The 17,017-nt window shown below is 38.7% G+C and overlaps 1 protein-coding gene and 1 pseudogene across 1 annotated transcript; one reads left to right on the plus strand and one right to left on the minus strand.

Annotated features, from left to right (window-relative positions):
• Positions 1 to 4,728: 4,728 nt before the first annotated feature.
• LOC121738221 lies at positions 4,729 to 5,701 on the plus strand. Its single transcript, XM_042130180.1, has one exon. The coding sequence runs from the start codon at positions 4,742 to 4,744 to the stop codon at positions 5,606 to 5,608; it is 867 nt and encodes a 288-aa protein (XP_041986114.1). The 5' UTR covers positions 4,729 to 4,741; the 3' UTR covers positions 5,609 to 5,701.
• A 5,186-nt stretch (positions 5,702 to 10,887) lies between these two features.
• Positions 10,888 to 11,851, minus strand: LOC121738259 (annotated as a pseudogene).
• Positions 11,852 to 17,017: the final 5,166 nt, after the last annotated feature.

Here is a 17,017-nt window from a genome sequence, read left to right on the forward strand (position 1 = left end):
AAGATGTTTTCCTAAGAATCTGTTATAATCTGTGTCTTTATAAGAGGTCAATTTTATTCTTAAATATTCTAAATACAGTGAGAGCATTTTTCATTTAGCGCCCAGACTAAAAAGATCAATGACCGCTACCGCCTCGTTTCGCTGAGTACAATATAACATATTTTGGTTGTTCTTTGTTTACATGTAGAACAAAATGAAAAGGAACTTTAAATAAGTTATTCCATACTACATTTAGTCAATGTATTAAATAATGTATTATTTCTATCATATAAATTCACAATATTTTAATCGTTACTAATTATTAAAATTCACGTAGATTTTTCAATAAATGGTAAGAACCGATTTCGAAACCTTTAAAATATGTATTTTAAATTTAAAAATGCAAAAATTGCAAAAAGAATTTCGATAGGCCCGTCTTTTGGGTTTTTTAATCCACCCTGCCCCTATACTAAAAATATTATGATAATCTCATCAAATCTCACTTAAGAGGGCGACTAACCCATAAAACCAAACATCGTCCTTCTCTCTTCACATTCACGCCCGTCTTTCATATGCCAGGCTGAATCATCGCCAAATTAGTTTTTCCTAGGTTTTTCCTCAATAACTCGATAAATATACAACATTTTAAAAATCCGCTAGGTCGGTTTCTCAATGATAGAATTTTATACATTGTGTCAAAATATTAACTTAGTTCAATGCACGGTTATGGCAATAAATGAAAAATTCGTGAAAATTAGATGCATTTTTGTGACTTTTTCTATTTAGAAAATTTTAAGATATCGTGTTTTTGCTCAGATAGAATTCTTGGAAATATAATGTAGTATCTAATTTTAGAAAATGAAACAATTCGGGGCTTATTTTCAAGTATAAAAAAGAATTATAAAATCGAAAATTTTGTGTTAGTCGCCCCCTTAAGGCTTCAAGTGAGATTTTGTGAGATTCGACTAAACTTTATAATATGACGTTTTTCTGTCAAGTGTATGTATATTTCTTTGCCATCTCATATCATAAAATACTTGAATTTAAATAATTTGTCATATTTGAGATTAAAATTCATTAAAGTTATGATAGTGTACATCGCAGTGTTTTTAAAGAAATTATAAAGTTTTTATGCAAGATAACATTGGAAGAGATATTATTATATCTTATAAGTTGTAACAATGCTAGTTTGAAAGATTTTATGATTTTGCCTATGTGTTCATACAGAAATGGTTTTGAAGCAATATTTTTGTGCTGCTTTTAACAATCATGAGTCATGACATAATGTTTGAAAAGACTGTTTTTCATGTATTTAATTATGTTATTTCCAAAAATGCATTTAAATGTCTTGCATATGCAGTGTATTTGAAACTGAGGGATGTATGAAACTAAAATGTATAAATAAAACTTTTATTACTTATCTTTATCTTTAACTACCTGATCCGGCAAATGTTGTTTTGCCTTTTTTTTTTTTTTCTGAAGGCAGGTCAAGTAGCCCTGATGTCACTGCGACCCTTGAGGATCTATTGTGACTCCTTCGCATTAGAGTACCGTCCCCAACCCAATGCTGCTCATAAATTGAACGATGTGGTTGGGGTTGGTGCCACGAATTTCCTCGGTAGATGTGTATTCGTAGCAACCAAGGTGTCCGTTCCTGCTCTGTAGTAGAGCAGGGCAGTCAAGGAGAAGGTGTATAGGTGTTTCATGCTCCTCCTCGCAGAATCTGCAAGTCATTGAGCTACTAACACCTATTCTGTTAAGGTGCTTATTGAGCTTGCAGTGCCCAGTTAGGCTTCTGGTAAGGATTCTTAATTGATTCCTACCCATGGTGAGCACTATTCCTGACAGTTTCTTGTTGAAGCCAGAAATTAGTGCCGAGTGTTCAAGGCCAGGGGTCTCAACCCATTGTTTCCCGCTCAGTTTGCGAACCCATTCCTCGAGCACTTGCTTTGTGGTACTGGAAGATATTCCACAGACTGGTTCTGGGCCATATATGAGACTCTCAGCCCCAAGCCTAGCCAGTTCGTCCGCGGTTTCGTTACCGGGGACGTTACTGTGGCCCGGGACCCATACTAGGCGTATTTTGTTGTCCTTTCCTAGCATGTTCAACGTCTCAATGCATTCCAGAACCAATTTTGACGAAACTTCTGCAGCAGTCAGTGCTTTAAGTGCAGCTTGACTATCAGAGAAGATAAAAATATTTTTGTTAACTAGTGCCATCTCTAGGCTTTCTAGTAAGCAACCGATGATTATAATATTATGCATGTTTTATATTTAAACCTCTTTTTATAATAAAGTTAACCTACAAATACTAATTTCTATCCTAATAATCAACTCTGAATTTATGTAGTACTGCCTAGTATAGGCCATGGCCTATGGGCGGCAGCGTCCTATGGCGTCCTACAAATAAGGTATTAAGAGGGGAAATATCTCATAAATATATCAGAATTCAGATATCCCAACAGAGAACTATATTAGTTGCACCATTAACCAAAAGATGGCGCTACTAACCTGATTTCTAACCAAAACGACGTAATAATAATAAACTCTTTATTTGCACATAATAAAATACAGAATGCGAAAGAGAAACAATTTTTAGGAAGAGCGCAAATTGGCGGTCTTACCGCTTTAAGCGGTCTCTTTCAGACAACCATATATCGATTAGACCAGTGGTGCCCAACCTTCTCTTCATGCGGGCCACAAACATGTTTTGGTCTTGGTGTCGCGGGCCGCAACAAAAATTTTTAGGGTTAAAAAATAACGTTCTTCAAAATTAATGAAAACATTTCTCGACTTTCATGACGACTACATTATTTTACCGGTGGGCGTGAATTTCAAAATGGTTTACCATCACGCGGGCCACAAATAAAGTCCCGGCGCGGGCGGGACGCATGCAGCCCGCGGGCCGCGGGTTGGGGATAGCTGGATTAGACGTAAAGGTTACAAAGACGTCTAATAGATAGATGTCGCTACCCGACAGGGTGCAACAGGAAAGATGCATGTATTGTGATTTGTGAGTAAGTATATTGCGACTAAAATAAACATTAACACAGACGTATTGTAATAATATCTTAACCACTGCCAACTGTCGTCATTAAAGGGCAACTTAATTATGAGCAAAATTTAGAACTTTATGTCTTGAAATTGCTGGATTGATACTGCAGTTAGGATCTGATTTGTAGGGTGTACCCCAAGGACCACAACTAGAGCCAATGTTTTAGATTGTTTTATTTTAATTTTACAGTGTTGTTAATGGAAAAATGTATTTAATTATATAAACATTTAAGACATTAATCGAAAATAAATAACTCCCTCGACAATTGGTGTCCATTATCCATACTAATATTATAAATGTGAAATTCTGTCTGTCTTCACGCCCAAACCGCTGAATCGATTTTGCTGGAAATTTTTATGGAGATACTTTGAGTTACAGGCAAGGATACTTTTTTATCCCGAAAAAATGTGGAGTGTGAAGTCCCTAGCCGGGAATCGAATCAACTGTATTTGGCATTTGCACATTCTGTATTATTATACCATTCGCTAGTCTTGTCAACGAGGATAATCATTAATATCAAAATTGTTTTATTTCTGAATAAAATAAATGTTTTCAGAATGTCGTACATGGTGCCTACCACCGGTTCGGGAACTAACCCGGCGAGAAGAACCGGCGTAAGAAGCTCGCACGGGGCTCACTTTTTTCTATCTTTTTTTTTTCTTTTTTTTAATAATTTCATTGTAAGGTTCACACGGAAGGATGCACAGGAAAAAGTCTTTACCACATTTTTAAATAATGTATGAAAGTGACGGCTAGATGCTACAATACTAGCACCTCCTTCAACGTAATCTTGTTATCCCCTATAGTTTCAAATTTTCCCTACCATGGCCTTCACAAACATTAAGGGTGGGTTGCACCAACTTACTTTAACTATAACTGTAACTTTAACTACAATGCAAAATGTCAAATCTTTGGTTAAAGTCAATAATGGACGCTATATTTAACCATAACCTTGAGCTCGACAAGGCTTTAAATGAACGTGGCGAAAAAAGGAACTTACTAAAGGAGCTGTCATCGTACAAAAACGCCATTTTTGACAGTTCTCCTTTACCAGCAGCGCCCCCGCCCATTTAAAGCCTTGGCGGACCAGCTGTCATCTGTCAAATTCTGTGGTCAAAGTTAAGGTTAAAGTTAGCCTTATGACCATAACTTTGAGAATAACTGTAACTATAACCACGCCTCTGGTGCAACCCACCCTAAGGCTAAGAACTTACGGAGCGGTTTACGCCCGCGCCGCCGCGGTTGCGGAGCTGCGGTTTTATTTCAGAACTCACGAGAACGCTGATTTGTACGGGCCCGCAGCCGCCGCGGTCGCGATCATCGCCCGCAAACTCTGCGGGCGATAATCGCAAGACGGGCGGTTTCTACTACGATCGCCTACTACGGCTACTGCGATCGCCCGCTAAACTATCGCAGAGCGCGCGGGCGCAAACAGCGGGAGCCGCAAACAACCGCGCGGGCCGCGGGCGAAAACTGCTCCGTGAGTTCTTAGCCTTACCCTGTATACGCCAGATAAATTTGTGCAAAGTCATATTGTAGGAATTGTTGTTGTAGGGGAATTTTAACCACATGTTTATCTCGAGTTATTTATTATCCTTCCTACCGCCTACGAATGCAACAAACAATTGTTTGGCATTTATCTGTACATGATAATACTATATAAGCTCGCAATTCAGAGAATTCACAACCACAAGTCCACTGAGCAAGATGAAGAGCAGTCTCAGAACAGCGCTGATACTGTTAGTGCCGTGTCTCATATCGGCGCAGATACAAGTGGAAATTGTCCCGGGCTCCGACGACAGAAACCCTGATGTGGTCGTCAGCGGAACCGACCGAGCTAAAGCTTCAGACAATGACCTCCAAGCATTTGGACTAACTCTAACTGCGGTTAAAAGTAACCTCATGAAAATGCAATTGAAATGGAAAACGGTTGGAAAAATAAACATAAATTTCGCGAGTGTCTCTGGGTATAGAGACCTCTACGTTACACTGAGACCGAAATCCGAAAGAGTTCTACGAACCAACGACGAAATAGTTAAATATAGAAAGAGAACTTATCGTAATAATGATAGAACAGCTAAAGAGCTTGTCGTGGAACGAGACGTTACTGAGAGTTTGACTACAAAATGGTTTGAGACGCGAGACTTATCTCTACACAACAGTATTACACACATTGTTCAGCGTAATAGTTTGGAGCATTCCTCGAGGTACGGACAACAAGGCTACGCTCATAAAGCAGTGACAATCGAGGCTGAACCAGAAGAAGAAGTAGAATTACAACCAGGAGAATCTGTCAAAGCTGAATTACAAATGAAGAAGACGACGGTTGAAGTGAGAATCGACTACGAAGTCAGCCTGGACGGAGACATCTATTTCGGATACTTCTGCGGCCCGTTCGGTCATATCTGTCTGAATTATGACCATTTGGACATCAACGAATATTTCATGAGGATCGGCCAATCGTCCGTGCTGGAGACGCACGAGATTCTGACGTATGTTTACTACCACGACCCGCAATTGAAAGTTGCGGTAAAACAACGAAATACAGAGTCGACACTACGTCCGGGTTATTAAAAATGGTGTGGTGATTTCCCGAATAAGATTAAAGTTTGGTGATTTCGGCAAAACTGATTATTATTTATTAAGGGCGAAGCCAAACGAGCGTAATTTGTGAGTTGTGAGTCGCAGAACTTCGGTTCGGCAGAATTCTGCTGCGTTCAGTTTCATACAAAAGTCATGTTTGATTCACACGAACGTAATTTTGTGAGTCATGATTTGTATGAAAATATATTTACGCGGCAGAAATTCTGCGACTCACGACTCATAAATAACGCTCGTTTGGCTTCACCCTAGTGTGACCTAAAAGAACCGAATAAGATCGAATTTAATTTTGTCCAACGAAACTTGTTTTTTCAAGAATAAACGATTCAAACCAAGCATTCAGATATTTTACACTCTAATTTTAAAAACAAATTTCCTTAGATTTAGAAAATAAAATAAGGATATCACCTTGTGGTAAAAAGCAAATTGTGCAGTGCTATCAATTCAGCTTTATCGACGATACATTAACTGGATCAGTCTTTACTATTCTTTGTAACCTAATTCGGGCTTAGAAGGAAACGCAGAATGCGCTGGATATTTTGTGTTTAGGCCAGAGCTTTTGACTGTTAAGTACACAGCATTGTTTAAGAAATTGTAATAATGTTATGTAAGTATTATAATTTACATATAGACACTACACTTTTTATATGCAAATACATATTAAGTTTTTATCTTCAGAATAACTCACACAGATTAGAAGTAAGTTCTTTAAGGTCTATTGGGGGTTGCACAAGGTCAAATTTAGGCCTATTTCTTTTTCTTATCTACATAAATGGTAACTTTATATTTACCGTTATAATTACCGTAATTGCATTTGTCAATCTACGAGAACATGAAATCTTTGTAGTGCATAATAGTACCTCTTTTAAAAAGATAAAACCGACTTCAAATTTGTGTGTAATTCAGAATTAAAATTCCATATCTCAAAAACTATTGAACCGATTTTAAAGAATCATGCAGCATTACCTAAGTTGGACAATACCTAGTACAACAAAAAAATAATTATTTAAATCGGACTTGTACTTCCGCAACTATGCGAACACAAACATGAAAACGTACATACATACAGACATGGGCGCCGGCAGAAATAATTTCCAAGGGGTGCAGATTTGAGTTGCCGGCCGTTTAAGAGGGAATAGGGGAGGGTAAGGAAGGGAATAGGGGAGGGTAAGGAAGGGAATAGGGAAGGGTAGGGAAGGGAATAGGGTAGGGGATTGGGTCTCCGGTAAACTCACTCACTCGGCGAAACACAGCGCAAGCGCTGTTTCACGCCGGTTTTCTGTGAGCCCGTGGTATTTCTCCGGTCGAGCCGGCCCATTCGTGCCGAAGCATGGCTCTACCACGTAAAATTCAAATTCATTTATTTTTCGGGTCGGGGCGCAGCGCAACGCAAAATGCGCTATAGCACACTATTGCCGGGTCGGGTCGCATCGCATTGTGTCTAAACCTAGGAACAATAACTAAATTATTGTTCCGAGGTCTAAACACACTAGGCTGAATTACGCCGGCGTAATTTCCTCCGCAAATGTCAAACGCATACAAAATACGGACGGAACGCGACGTAATAGTGTGTCACCCCTCGCGTTCGGCCCGTATTTTGTATGCATTTGAAACGCGGCGGAATTTACGCCGGCGTAATTCAGCCTAGTGTGTTTAGAGCCATTGACGGATTTTAACGCTCACTGTGCCGGGGCGTGTAGCTCGAGCGTGTCAGATTAAGCTTGTATAGGCTTCCGACATGTGTCTAGTTATCATGGTATAGAAATCAGATTTCTCATGTGGTGGGTTAATTTTTTTTTTATATTGAAATGTCATCGAATCTGTCAGATTAAAATACTGGATGTTTAGTACACCCCAAAGAAGCTTCCGTATAAGAAAAATGACTGCAGTTTCTGAACCCACCACTAAAATAAAAAAACGCTCTTATTATTTTTTAATCAGTTTTATCTAATGTACAAAACCTATTAAGTCTCCATGACGCTCGAGTGACTACAAAAATAGCACCCTCCCCTCCTCTACTATAAAGGACACATATATATTTTAGCCTTTTGTGAAAATTTCAAGTGCTTAGTGCTTACCTGTTGCCATTATTGATATCGAGCAAAAAAGGTTAAAAAAATCACGTTTGTTGTATGGGAGCCCCCCTTAAATATTAATATTATTTTGTTTTTAGTATTTGTTGTTATATGGCAACAGATATGCACAATCTGTGAAAATTTCAGATGTCTAGCTATTATATAGCGGTTCTTGAGTTACAGCCTGGCGAAAGACAGACGGACAGACAACGAAGTCTTAGTAATAGGGTCCCGTACCCCGTTTTTATCCTTTGGGTACGGAACCCTAAAAATGTTCTTTCCCGGGACCCGATTTACCATGGACAAGGTTTTATTAAGAGTAAATTATTTTTGCGAAATCCCCACGACAATGCTACAGTACGGTCTTTCAGCGCTACTACTTTCACAGTGAACACTCTACAAGGAACACGTACACACCCTAAACTCTAAAGTATTATCACTTAGGCCGGTATAAATAGTCAGTACTCAAGATGCATCTCGGTCTCATGACGCGGTTCAGGCTCTGTGACTGAGCCGAACCGTGTCTTGAGACCGAGATGCATTTTAAGTACTGACTATTTATACCGGCCCTAGTTTTGTTACAACTTGTATATTCTGCGCCTTTGCTGAATGGAATGGGGTTTTCGAGATATTATCCTTTTAGAACAGCCTGGACTTTCTATATTGATCTATATGTCAACGGCATAAATATATTAATTGGCTGCGATCGATCTGTAAATATACTAATGTGCGTACGCGCTTGTGGTGGGTGACTCCAATGGAGAAGATATTGACGTCAATAGTCCTTTACTATAACAGCATAACCTGAAAATGATTGGAAAACCCATCAGCTGCTTTGAACACTAAGGGCCTATATATATATATATATATATATGCTATAAAGTGCTCACCTTGCCGCTGCCATTCCGGTGTTATATATATATATATATATATATATATATATATAAGGGCCACGCTACACCGGAATGGCAGCGGCAAGTTATCTTCATTACTGTAATACATAGTATCGCTTGAGAAGTCTACGGCCGCCCGTGGCCGGTCGTGGCCGCTGGCGGCCGCCGGCGGCCGCCGGCGGCCGCGATTTCTCAAGCGATACTATGTATTATAATAATGAAGATAAAGTTTAAAATCACATGACACTGCATACTGAAAGTGCTCGCCTCGCCGCTGCCATTCCGGTGTGGCGCGGCCCTGATATGACGATTGACGAATGAGACATTTTATGAAAACAGTTATCTATCCTCGTGGTTTTCAGAAATGTAATATAAATACATGCATTGAAACGTGCATGTAACAGTCTACAAGCAAGCTGAAGCAGGATGGTGGGAATATTTAAAACGGTACTAACTTTGCTACTGCCGTGTCTCATTACCGCGCGAATACTGGTCGAAGTAAAACCGGGATATAAATACAAGAACGGAACAACGAATTTCATCGTAAGAGCACGGAGTGTTGGACTAACTGATAAAGATTTAGAAGCGTTTCAACTAACGCGAAACGAAGTGAAAGAAAATTTGGAAACTAAGATGACATTCGAATACGTGAAGAATGTTGTAATCAAAGATGCATATAAAATAAATAGCTCATTAAGAAAACTCAACATTACTCTACGGCAGGTATCCGTAGACCTTTTACAAGACAGACAAAGAGTGAAACATGCTCAAAAGGTCCTCATTAATGAAAATATGCACTCCATAACTTATAACACAAATGTGATGAAACTTAACGAATCCATGACTACGAAATGGTTTGATACACGTGGATTGTCTCTTTCTGGCGACGTTGGCATTGTTTTTGGCGGTCTGAAAGACGTTTCAGCATTCGGAGAAGACGGCTACGCTAGCAAAGCGATAGACGAAAATATAAAATTAAAACAAAACGATGATAGTGATATTGGAATATCACCGAATGTTGTCTTACAACCAGGAGAAACAGTCATGACACGACTAAAAATAAAGAAAGCTATACTTAAATTAAGAATCAATTATGAAGTAAGGTTCGACGGGGATATTTGTTTCGAGTTTGATGACTGTTATAACATGGACTATAGCTGCTGGGCGGACGAAGGCTTAGATATCAATGAATATTTCAAGATGATCGGGCAACCGCCTGTAAGGCCGTATCAGATTGTTACATACACCTCATACTTTGACCCACAAGTACATTTTGAGAAAATTAAGAAGAAATATGATAAGCAGAACCTGACACGTGAAATAATATTTGAAGAAGAAAATTTCGTCAGTAATAAAAGATCTTCTCATGTATAAAACTCCCGTATTGTGGTGGTAGTTGCCGAAATGGCTGGACAGTTTGTGATGAATTTTGTGTGCTTATTCCGTGGATCTGAGAATGTGCGCTTTTATAACTCTGGGCGTCACGTTATCGTGGACGCCGACTTCCACAATAAAACGTTGGGTACGTTAAATGCCTTTTTGATTTTACGCACCGCGGACGTTTTGTGCGGTTCAGAAGACGTGTAGACGTCGTGATGTCCTCTAACGTGCACATTAAAATGTTATCGCCGACGGAAATTTAAAAGCGTCTTCATTCTTCAAATATTTCCATACATTTTACTTCCCTATGTTATCGATTTCATGTACCATTTTGTCGGCAATATTAATATATGCATTATGCATTCATGCCAAATCACAGCTTTGTAGGTCCTATAGTCTCCGAGCAAAACCGCGGACAGACAGACGGGCGGACGGCTGAACCCTATAAGGGAAACTATAAGGGTTCCTCGTTGGCTACGGAACCCTAAAAATTTAGAAGAAGAGGAAAAAGTCACAAAATTTCAGTCCTAACTTTATTTTTAAAACGTCAAAAGTCTCAAAAGTCAAAACCTAACCAAAACAACAATGTAAAATTATTAAAAAGAAAAAGAATTTAATGCTATTAATAATAATTTTAGTTATTTAGGTTTAATTGAAGAAATACTCGACCTTCGATTATTTCTGGATGGTTAAGATATGCACATTATCAAATTGTGTTTTCGTAATGTAACAAATCTAACAAGATATTTTTATAAGATTCATCATAGTCGTAAACGACTCAGATGTCAAATTAGTTATCTAAAACTTTTGTCTTTTAGCTATGGTTTTGGCTTACGCATTGAATCAGTTTTGCTTTTCATTTATGCAATTTATTTATTATTTAAAATCTACAATTTTTAGTGTATCAAATCATCGCGTCGTCGTAAACTTGTTCAATTTTAAGAGAATTGAAATTATGTAGAGTATTAACATCAACTGGCATTGTATTCTTTTTTACTTCCCCAAATATCACTTGCGGATCGTGGTAGTATGTGAAGGTGACGATCTCGTACGGCTTCAGCACAGGCGACTGGGCCTTCTTCTTCAGGTAATCGTTGATGTCGATATGGCTGTGCTTCGCGCAGACACCGAGCAGCCAGTCGCAGAGATATCCGAAGTAGATGTCTCCGTCCAGGCTGACTTCGTAGTCGATTCTCACTTCCAGTGTCGTCTCCTTCACTTGAAGTTCTGCTTAGACTGACTCTCCTGGCTGCAGCATTGGTCCATCTTCCGTTGTCGCCTCAACTGTTACTGTCCTGCTCGCGTGGTCCTCTTCTCCGTATTTCGAGGAGTGCACCAGTCTGTTGAAGCCAACTAGATGTTTTATGTCGCTACCGACGGATAAGTGTTTAATTTCGTGCCATTTCGTAGTCATAGTTTCCATAACCGCCCGTTTCATGATGGGTTTAGATGACCTCGCCTTGAAGCCTTGGTTGCGTATATTTATTTTGTTAACCGTTTTCATTTTGTCGTTGCTTCGTAAAATTCTCCCGGATATCGGTTTCAGTGTGATGGAGAGATCTCTGTAGCCTTCTGCGCTTGCGTGGTTGATGTTCACCTGTTTTACTCTTATCCACGTTAGTTCCATTCTCGCGAGGTTTTCTTGCACGCTATTTTCTGTTAGTTGGAATGCTTGTAAGTCGATGTCGGAAGCTTTAGCTCTGTCTGTTCCACTGACGACCACATCAGGGTTTCTGTCGTCGGAGCCCGGGACAATTTCCACTTGTATCTGCGCCGATATGAGACACGGCACTAACAGTATCAGCGCTGTTCTGAGACTGCTCTTCATCTTGCTCAGGAGTCTCAACTGTGGCTGGTGCTTGTGAGTTGTGACTGGGACGTCTTTTGACTGGTGTATTTATACTGCATGCGTTATCTGTTCAGACGCGGGTTTGTTTACTAACTCCCGTAGAGGCGGCGTAAGGCGTGGGCGACGTTAGCCACCGCCCACGGCCACGCGCCCCTTGGACCACGAGGATTTTTTAAAGATTCACTAGTTTTGATACTCAACTTTTTAACAATAACAATTCATATCATTCAAGTTTGAGTGTCAAAAATACTTCCTTGCGTCGTACATCAAGGGGCCTCGCAAAATATATCTTGCCTACATAAATTTAGGTCTTGCCCCGCCACTGAACTCCCGTAATCAATCATTTCTTGCGGTCAGTGTTATATTTATCCCCAAAACAATGGCTGTGCTGTGTCTGACTGTTTTCCTCTATGACTCTATGTTAGCTCCGGCCGGGGAACCGAACATAAGTACTATACTCTCAACGCCTCCGTGGTCTAGTAGAGCGCGGCTCTTGACTCGGAGGTCGTGGGTTCGATTCCCGCGTTGGTAACATGTTAGTTAAAAGTTTGGTTAGGACAATGCAGGCTGATCACCTGATTGTCTGACAAGTAAGATGATCCATGCGTCGGATGGGCATGTAAAAAGTCGGTCCTGCGCCTGATCTCTCGCCAGTCGTGTCGGTCGTCCGTCCCACTGGGTTATGAGAGTAAAGGAATAGAGAGTGCTCTTGTGTACTGCGCACACACTTGGGCACTATAAAATTACTCTTGCGTAGCTGGCCTGGTTTCAATGAAACCGGCCACCGTCACCGAAACCGGTGTGGGAGCTATTATAATATATTATATATACTCTCAACTGATATACTTAATACGTTGTTATCATTCGTAGCTTAATACTAATAAATAATAATTTAGGTTTAAAAGTAACACGGGCCGATAACTTATGAGATAAGCGTACAGTCTTATTTAAAATTTCAAATCAAGAAACAATATTACTGTTTGTAACTTATCTTCTACGGTCAAGGCCACACGACAAGTAAAATGGGATTCGCTGATTCTCAAGATTGTCCAAAGTTGTCGACTTACAAATTAAAAAATCAGCCAAGTGCGAGTCGGACTTGCGCACAAAGATTCCGTACCGTTATCTAGAGCGAAACTAGGAAAAAAATAGTTTTTTTGCACGTTTTTTGTATGGGCCCCCTTAATTATTTATTTTATTTTAAGTTTATTATCAAATAGTAAAGTAGTAAGTATTTTCTTATTTTTAACCGACTTCCAAAAAACGAGGAGGTTATATATTCGGCTGTGGTTTTTTTTTTAATAACATCACAAATGGATTTCCCAACTTAAAATAGCGAGTATTATTTTGAGACGATCACAGAATGATATCCACATTGTATTTTAATTGAAAATTAATTATAAGACTAAGAATCGGCAAAAACAGAAATGACATTAATAGAAGTCGAAGGAGCCATGTTCTTTTTTGGGGGGATAAAAAACTGCAAATTTTACTGTGAGGCTGATGAATTTATTTTTATCTAGCTATTGCTCGCGACTCTGTCCGCGTGGACTTAAGTTTATCTTTATAGTTTATAGCGGGCGGTGGTTCCCGTTTCCGTGGAAATGCCGGGATAGAATGTAGCCTGCACAGTTTCCTCAAAATCCTTATACACTAAATATTATCACCTTGCAAATTTTTATCTTCAATTAATAAGGTTTTCATATTTTTATGTGTATTAAAAATTGTGTGGGTATACCTACAGCGTCTACTCTTTTTTGACCAGCTATAAGTAAACTGTATTTACCTACCTATAGGTTGTCAAAAAAGAGTAGCTCGAATTTTTAATATTTTCGCGGTATCGTCCCGGTGTGCATGCACTTTAAAAGGTCAAATAATCAATAATCATTGTGATTATTTATACAATAATAATAATAATAATGCGTGGAGACGCATGAATAATAACAATAAAACCAGCCAAGTGCGTGTCAGGCCACACGCAATATAGGGTTCCGTAGTACCGCTAGTTTTTGATAATTTTTGTTTGGTCAATAAGGTTGGGTTGCACCAGAGGCGTGGTTAAAGTTTAACTAAAGTTATTTTTATAGTTAAAAATGGCGTCCTTTAGCTTTAACTTTAACCGGAGAAATTCACGTATGAGCGGAGGTAAGGACGCCATATTTAACTTCAACCAAAGATTTGACATTTTGCACTGTAGTTAAAAATAAAGATAAAGGGGTATGAAGATTTTTATATGGAGCCTGGCCGACCTACATCCTGCCATTGTGTTTTTCCGCGTTTACGAATATTTTTTTCAAAAATGGATAGCTAACATCAATACAAACAAAAAATAATCTTGGAGATAACCGCGTAAAGTGTCACATTTCGAAGTGACCGCGTAAAGTGTCACATTTCGGCAGCTCAAATCTTCGAAATGTCTCTATCTTAAATTGATAAAACTTTGGCAGCTCATATCTTCGAAATGTGACACTTTACGCGGTTTTGTCCAAGATTATTTTTTGTTTGTATTGATGTTAGCTATCCATTTTTGAAAAAAATATTCGAGAACGCGAAAAAACACAATAATGGTACGGTAGGTCGAGCAAAATCTTCGTACCCCTTTACAGTTAAAGTTAGCTGCAGCAACCCAGTCTAAATGTACCTACATTTATAACGAGTTTTACACTACTAACAACATCATCTCAGTTCCTTTCTGAACTAAATCTGAACGAAAAGTTCCTTTATACTTTAGACTATTACCCAAAAACTTTTGAAGTCTTCTTAGCCGCGATAGTTTTCCTTTTAAATTCAGCATATTCCCTACTCCCGTGAATTTTTCACATTTTCAGAAGCAACTGTTTAGCTGGTAGAAGGGGGGGACACTGGACTCTAACGATTTTTTGACAGACAGACGGACGGACAGACCGAAACTATAAGGGTTCCTTGTTGACTATGGAACCCTAAAAACGGACAGATAACTTTTAACTCTGTAAAAACCCAACTTAATTAATGCATTTTCGATAACACTGTTTCTTGATTTATTCTTGGAATAATGAGGAAAAAGCGAAAAATTCCTATTTAATATGTCAGATTTTTCCTTATTTTGTTTATTGACCGGAAGTAAATGATTCTGGTCAATAAATAAAATAAGGAAAATTCTGACGAATTAAATATTTTAACTTAATTTTACAGTTCGACAAGGCTTTTTACGTGGCGACTGGCGAGAAAAGGAACTAACGCTGCTATCATACAAAAACTACATTTTGACAGTTCTCCTTTACCAGCAGCGCCCATTGACACATTCATTTAAAGCTGTTTAAAGCCTTGTCAAGCTGTATGATTGTTCTTGTAGTGAATAAGTGTCGCTAGATTCGTGTCGTTAGCTGCGGAGGGTATTTCATCGAAATACAATCCAGTAGTGTCGCTGCGACACGTCGTCTGCGGTTGCTTCATGTCGCCCGCTGCCAACCGGCACCTTTAGCGATGTGTTCTGTCAAATCCCATACATTTTTGACATCTTAGAGCTCGTCAAGGCTCTAAAGGTGGCCATACACGGGACAATTATCGTAACGATTTATCTCCTTGATGTTAAAATCGAACGACAAATTGTACGTGTGTAGCAATATTGCAAACGATTTTACGTTCAAAAGATCGATAGGACGATTTTCTTGACAATCGATCGAAACGACAAATTGTCCCGTGTATGGGCACCTTAAATGAACGTGGCGAAAAAAGGAACTAAAGAGCCCCGGAGACGATCAAACGGTTTGATTCAAACCTTACGTGTTTGATGCAACCGTTTGATGTCGGTTTGAACGGTTTGTCAAACGACACTTCGCAGTTTCATTCAATACGCGCTGTCGAGTACACGTCTTGTGATGCAGAAGATGCTCTAGATTCTAGGTCCTATTACAATCCGCTAGTTAGAATGTGTCGTACTTATAATGACCTTGTAGTGGGTAGTTGGAGCGTAGACATTTTTCGTCAATTTTCACATTATAAGAAGACGATCAATAATATTATGAAAGCCAAGTATTTGCCATCTCTTGTTTCCGACTATGACAAACATTGTTAATAACTCGCACAATAAACATTTTTCAGATCCATTTCTTTTCTCTACACATTAAGTAGTTTATTTTGTTTTGTTTTGGTAATATATGTTAAGCTAAATATTAGTCACTCATTGTATAAGTACCTACTTAACGTTTCGTAGTGGATATTATCAGTTTTCTTGTAATAGTTTATTTTTAGTAACAACCTAATAATAATTATGTTATGTATACTATTTTTGGGTTGCCGTCTAGCCTAGAACTTAAGATTATGTTTGTACAACCATGTAATGACTGTAACCTGTCTGTATACTAAATAAAAATAAATAAAATAAATAAACACGTAAATGTTTGACAAACCGTTCAAACTAGCTTTGTAAACGATCAAATCGGTTTGAGTCAAACCGTTTGATCGTCTTCGGGGCCCTTAACGCTGCCATCATACAAACGACAGCGCGGCGCCACCTCCTACGTTCATTTAAATTTTAAAACCTTGTCGCACTTTATTTATCACGCTTTGTATCCACGCATTGACATAACGATGTCATCGCAGTGACAAAAAATGTCCATATTTTTTTAAACTTCTATTTGATTATATATGTATTAGCTGACCCGGCAAACGTTGTTTTGCCATATAAATAATCCATACTAATATTATAAATGCGAAAGTATCTCTGTCTGTCTGTCTGTCAGTCTCGCTTTCACGCCAAACGCCAAAACTACCGAACCGATTGTAATGAAATTTTGTATACAGATAGTCTAAAGCCTGAGAAAGGACATAGGCTACTTTTTTACTGGAAAAAAGGGTTGTAAAGGGGTGAAAATGCGTAAATTTGTTCAAATTAAGTTAGTTCCAAAAAATCATAATAGATGGCGCCGTGCGTCTTCTACATCGCGCTGACGCTTGCTCAAAAGTCTTTCTATAACACGTGGTATCATCTAACATTTTTAAGTTTCGATTTTTTTCGATTGTTATATCTATTCTAGGGTATTAAATAACTCAGTACTTTATCTGTGCAGTGGCCAGTGACGTAACCTTAAACCTATCAATGATAAATAGTTTATGGGTAAAGTTGTGTAATTGGGTGGCTAAATAAGCTTTAAAATTTGGCATAAAATATAAAGTTTAATATAAAAAAATGAAATACTTATTGTGT

The sequence above is a fragment of the Aricia agestis genome, chromosome 22 (assembly GCF_905147365.1).
Source record: "Aricia agestis chromosome 22, ilAriAges1.1, whole genome shotgun sequence".
Taxonomy (NCBI): Eukaryota; Metazoa; Arthropoda; class Insecta; order Lepidoptera; family Lycaenidae; genus Aricia; species Aricia agestis.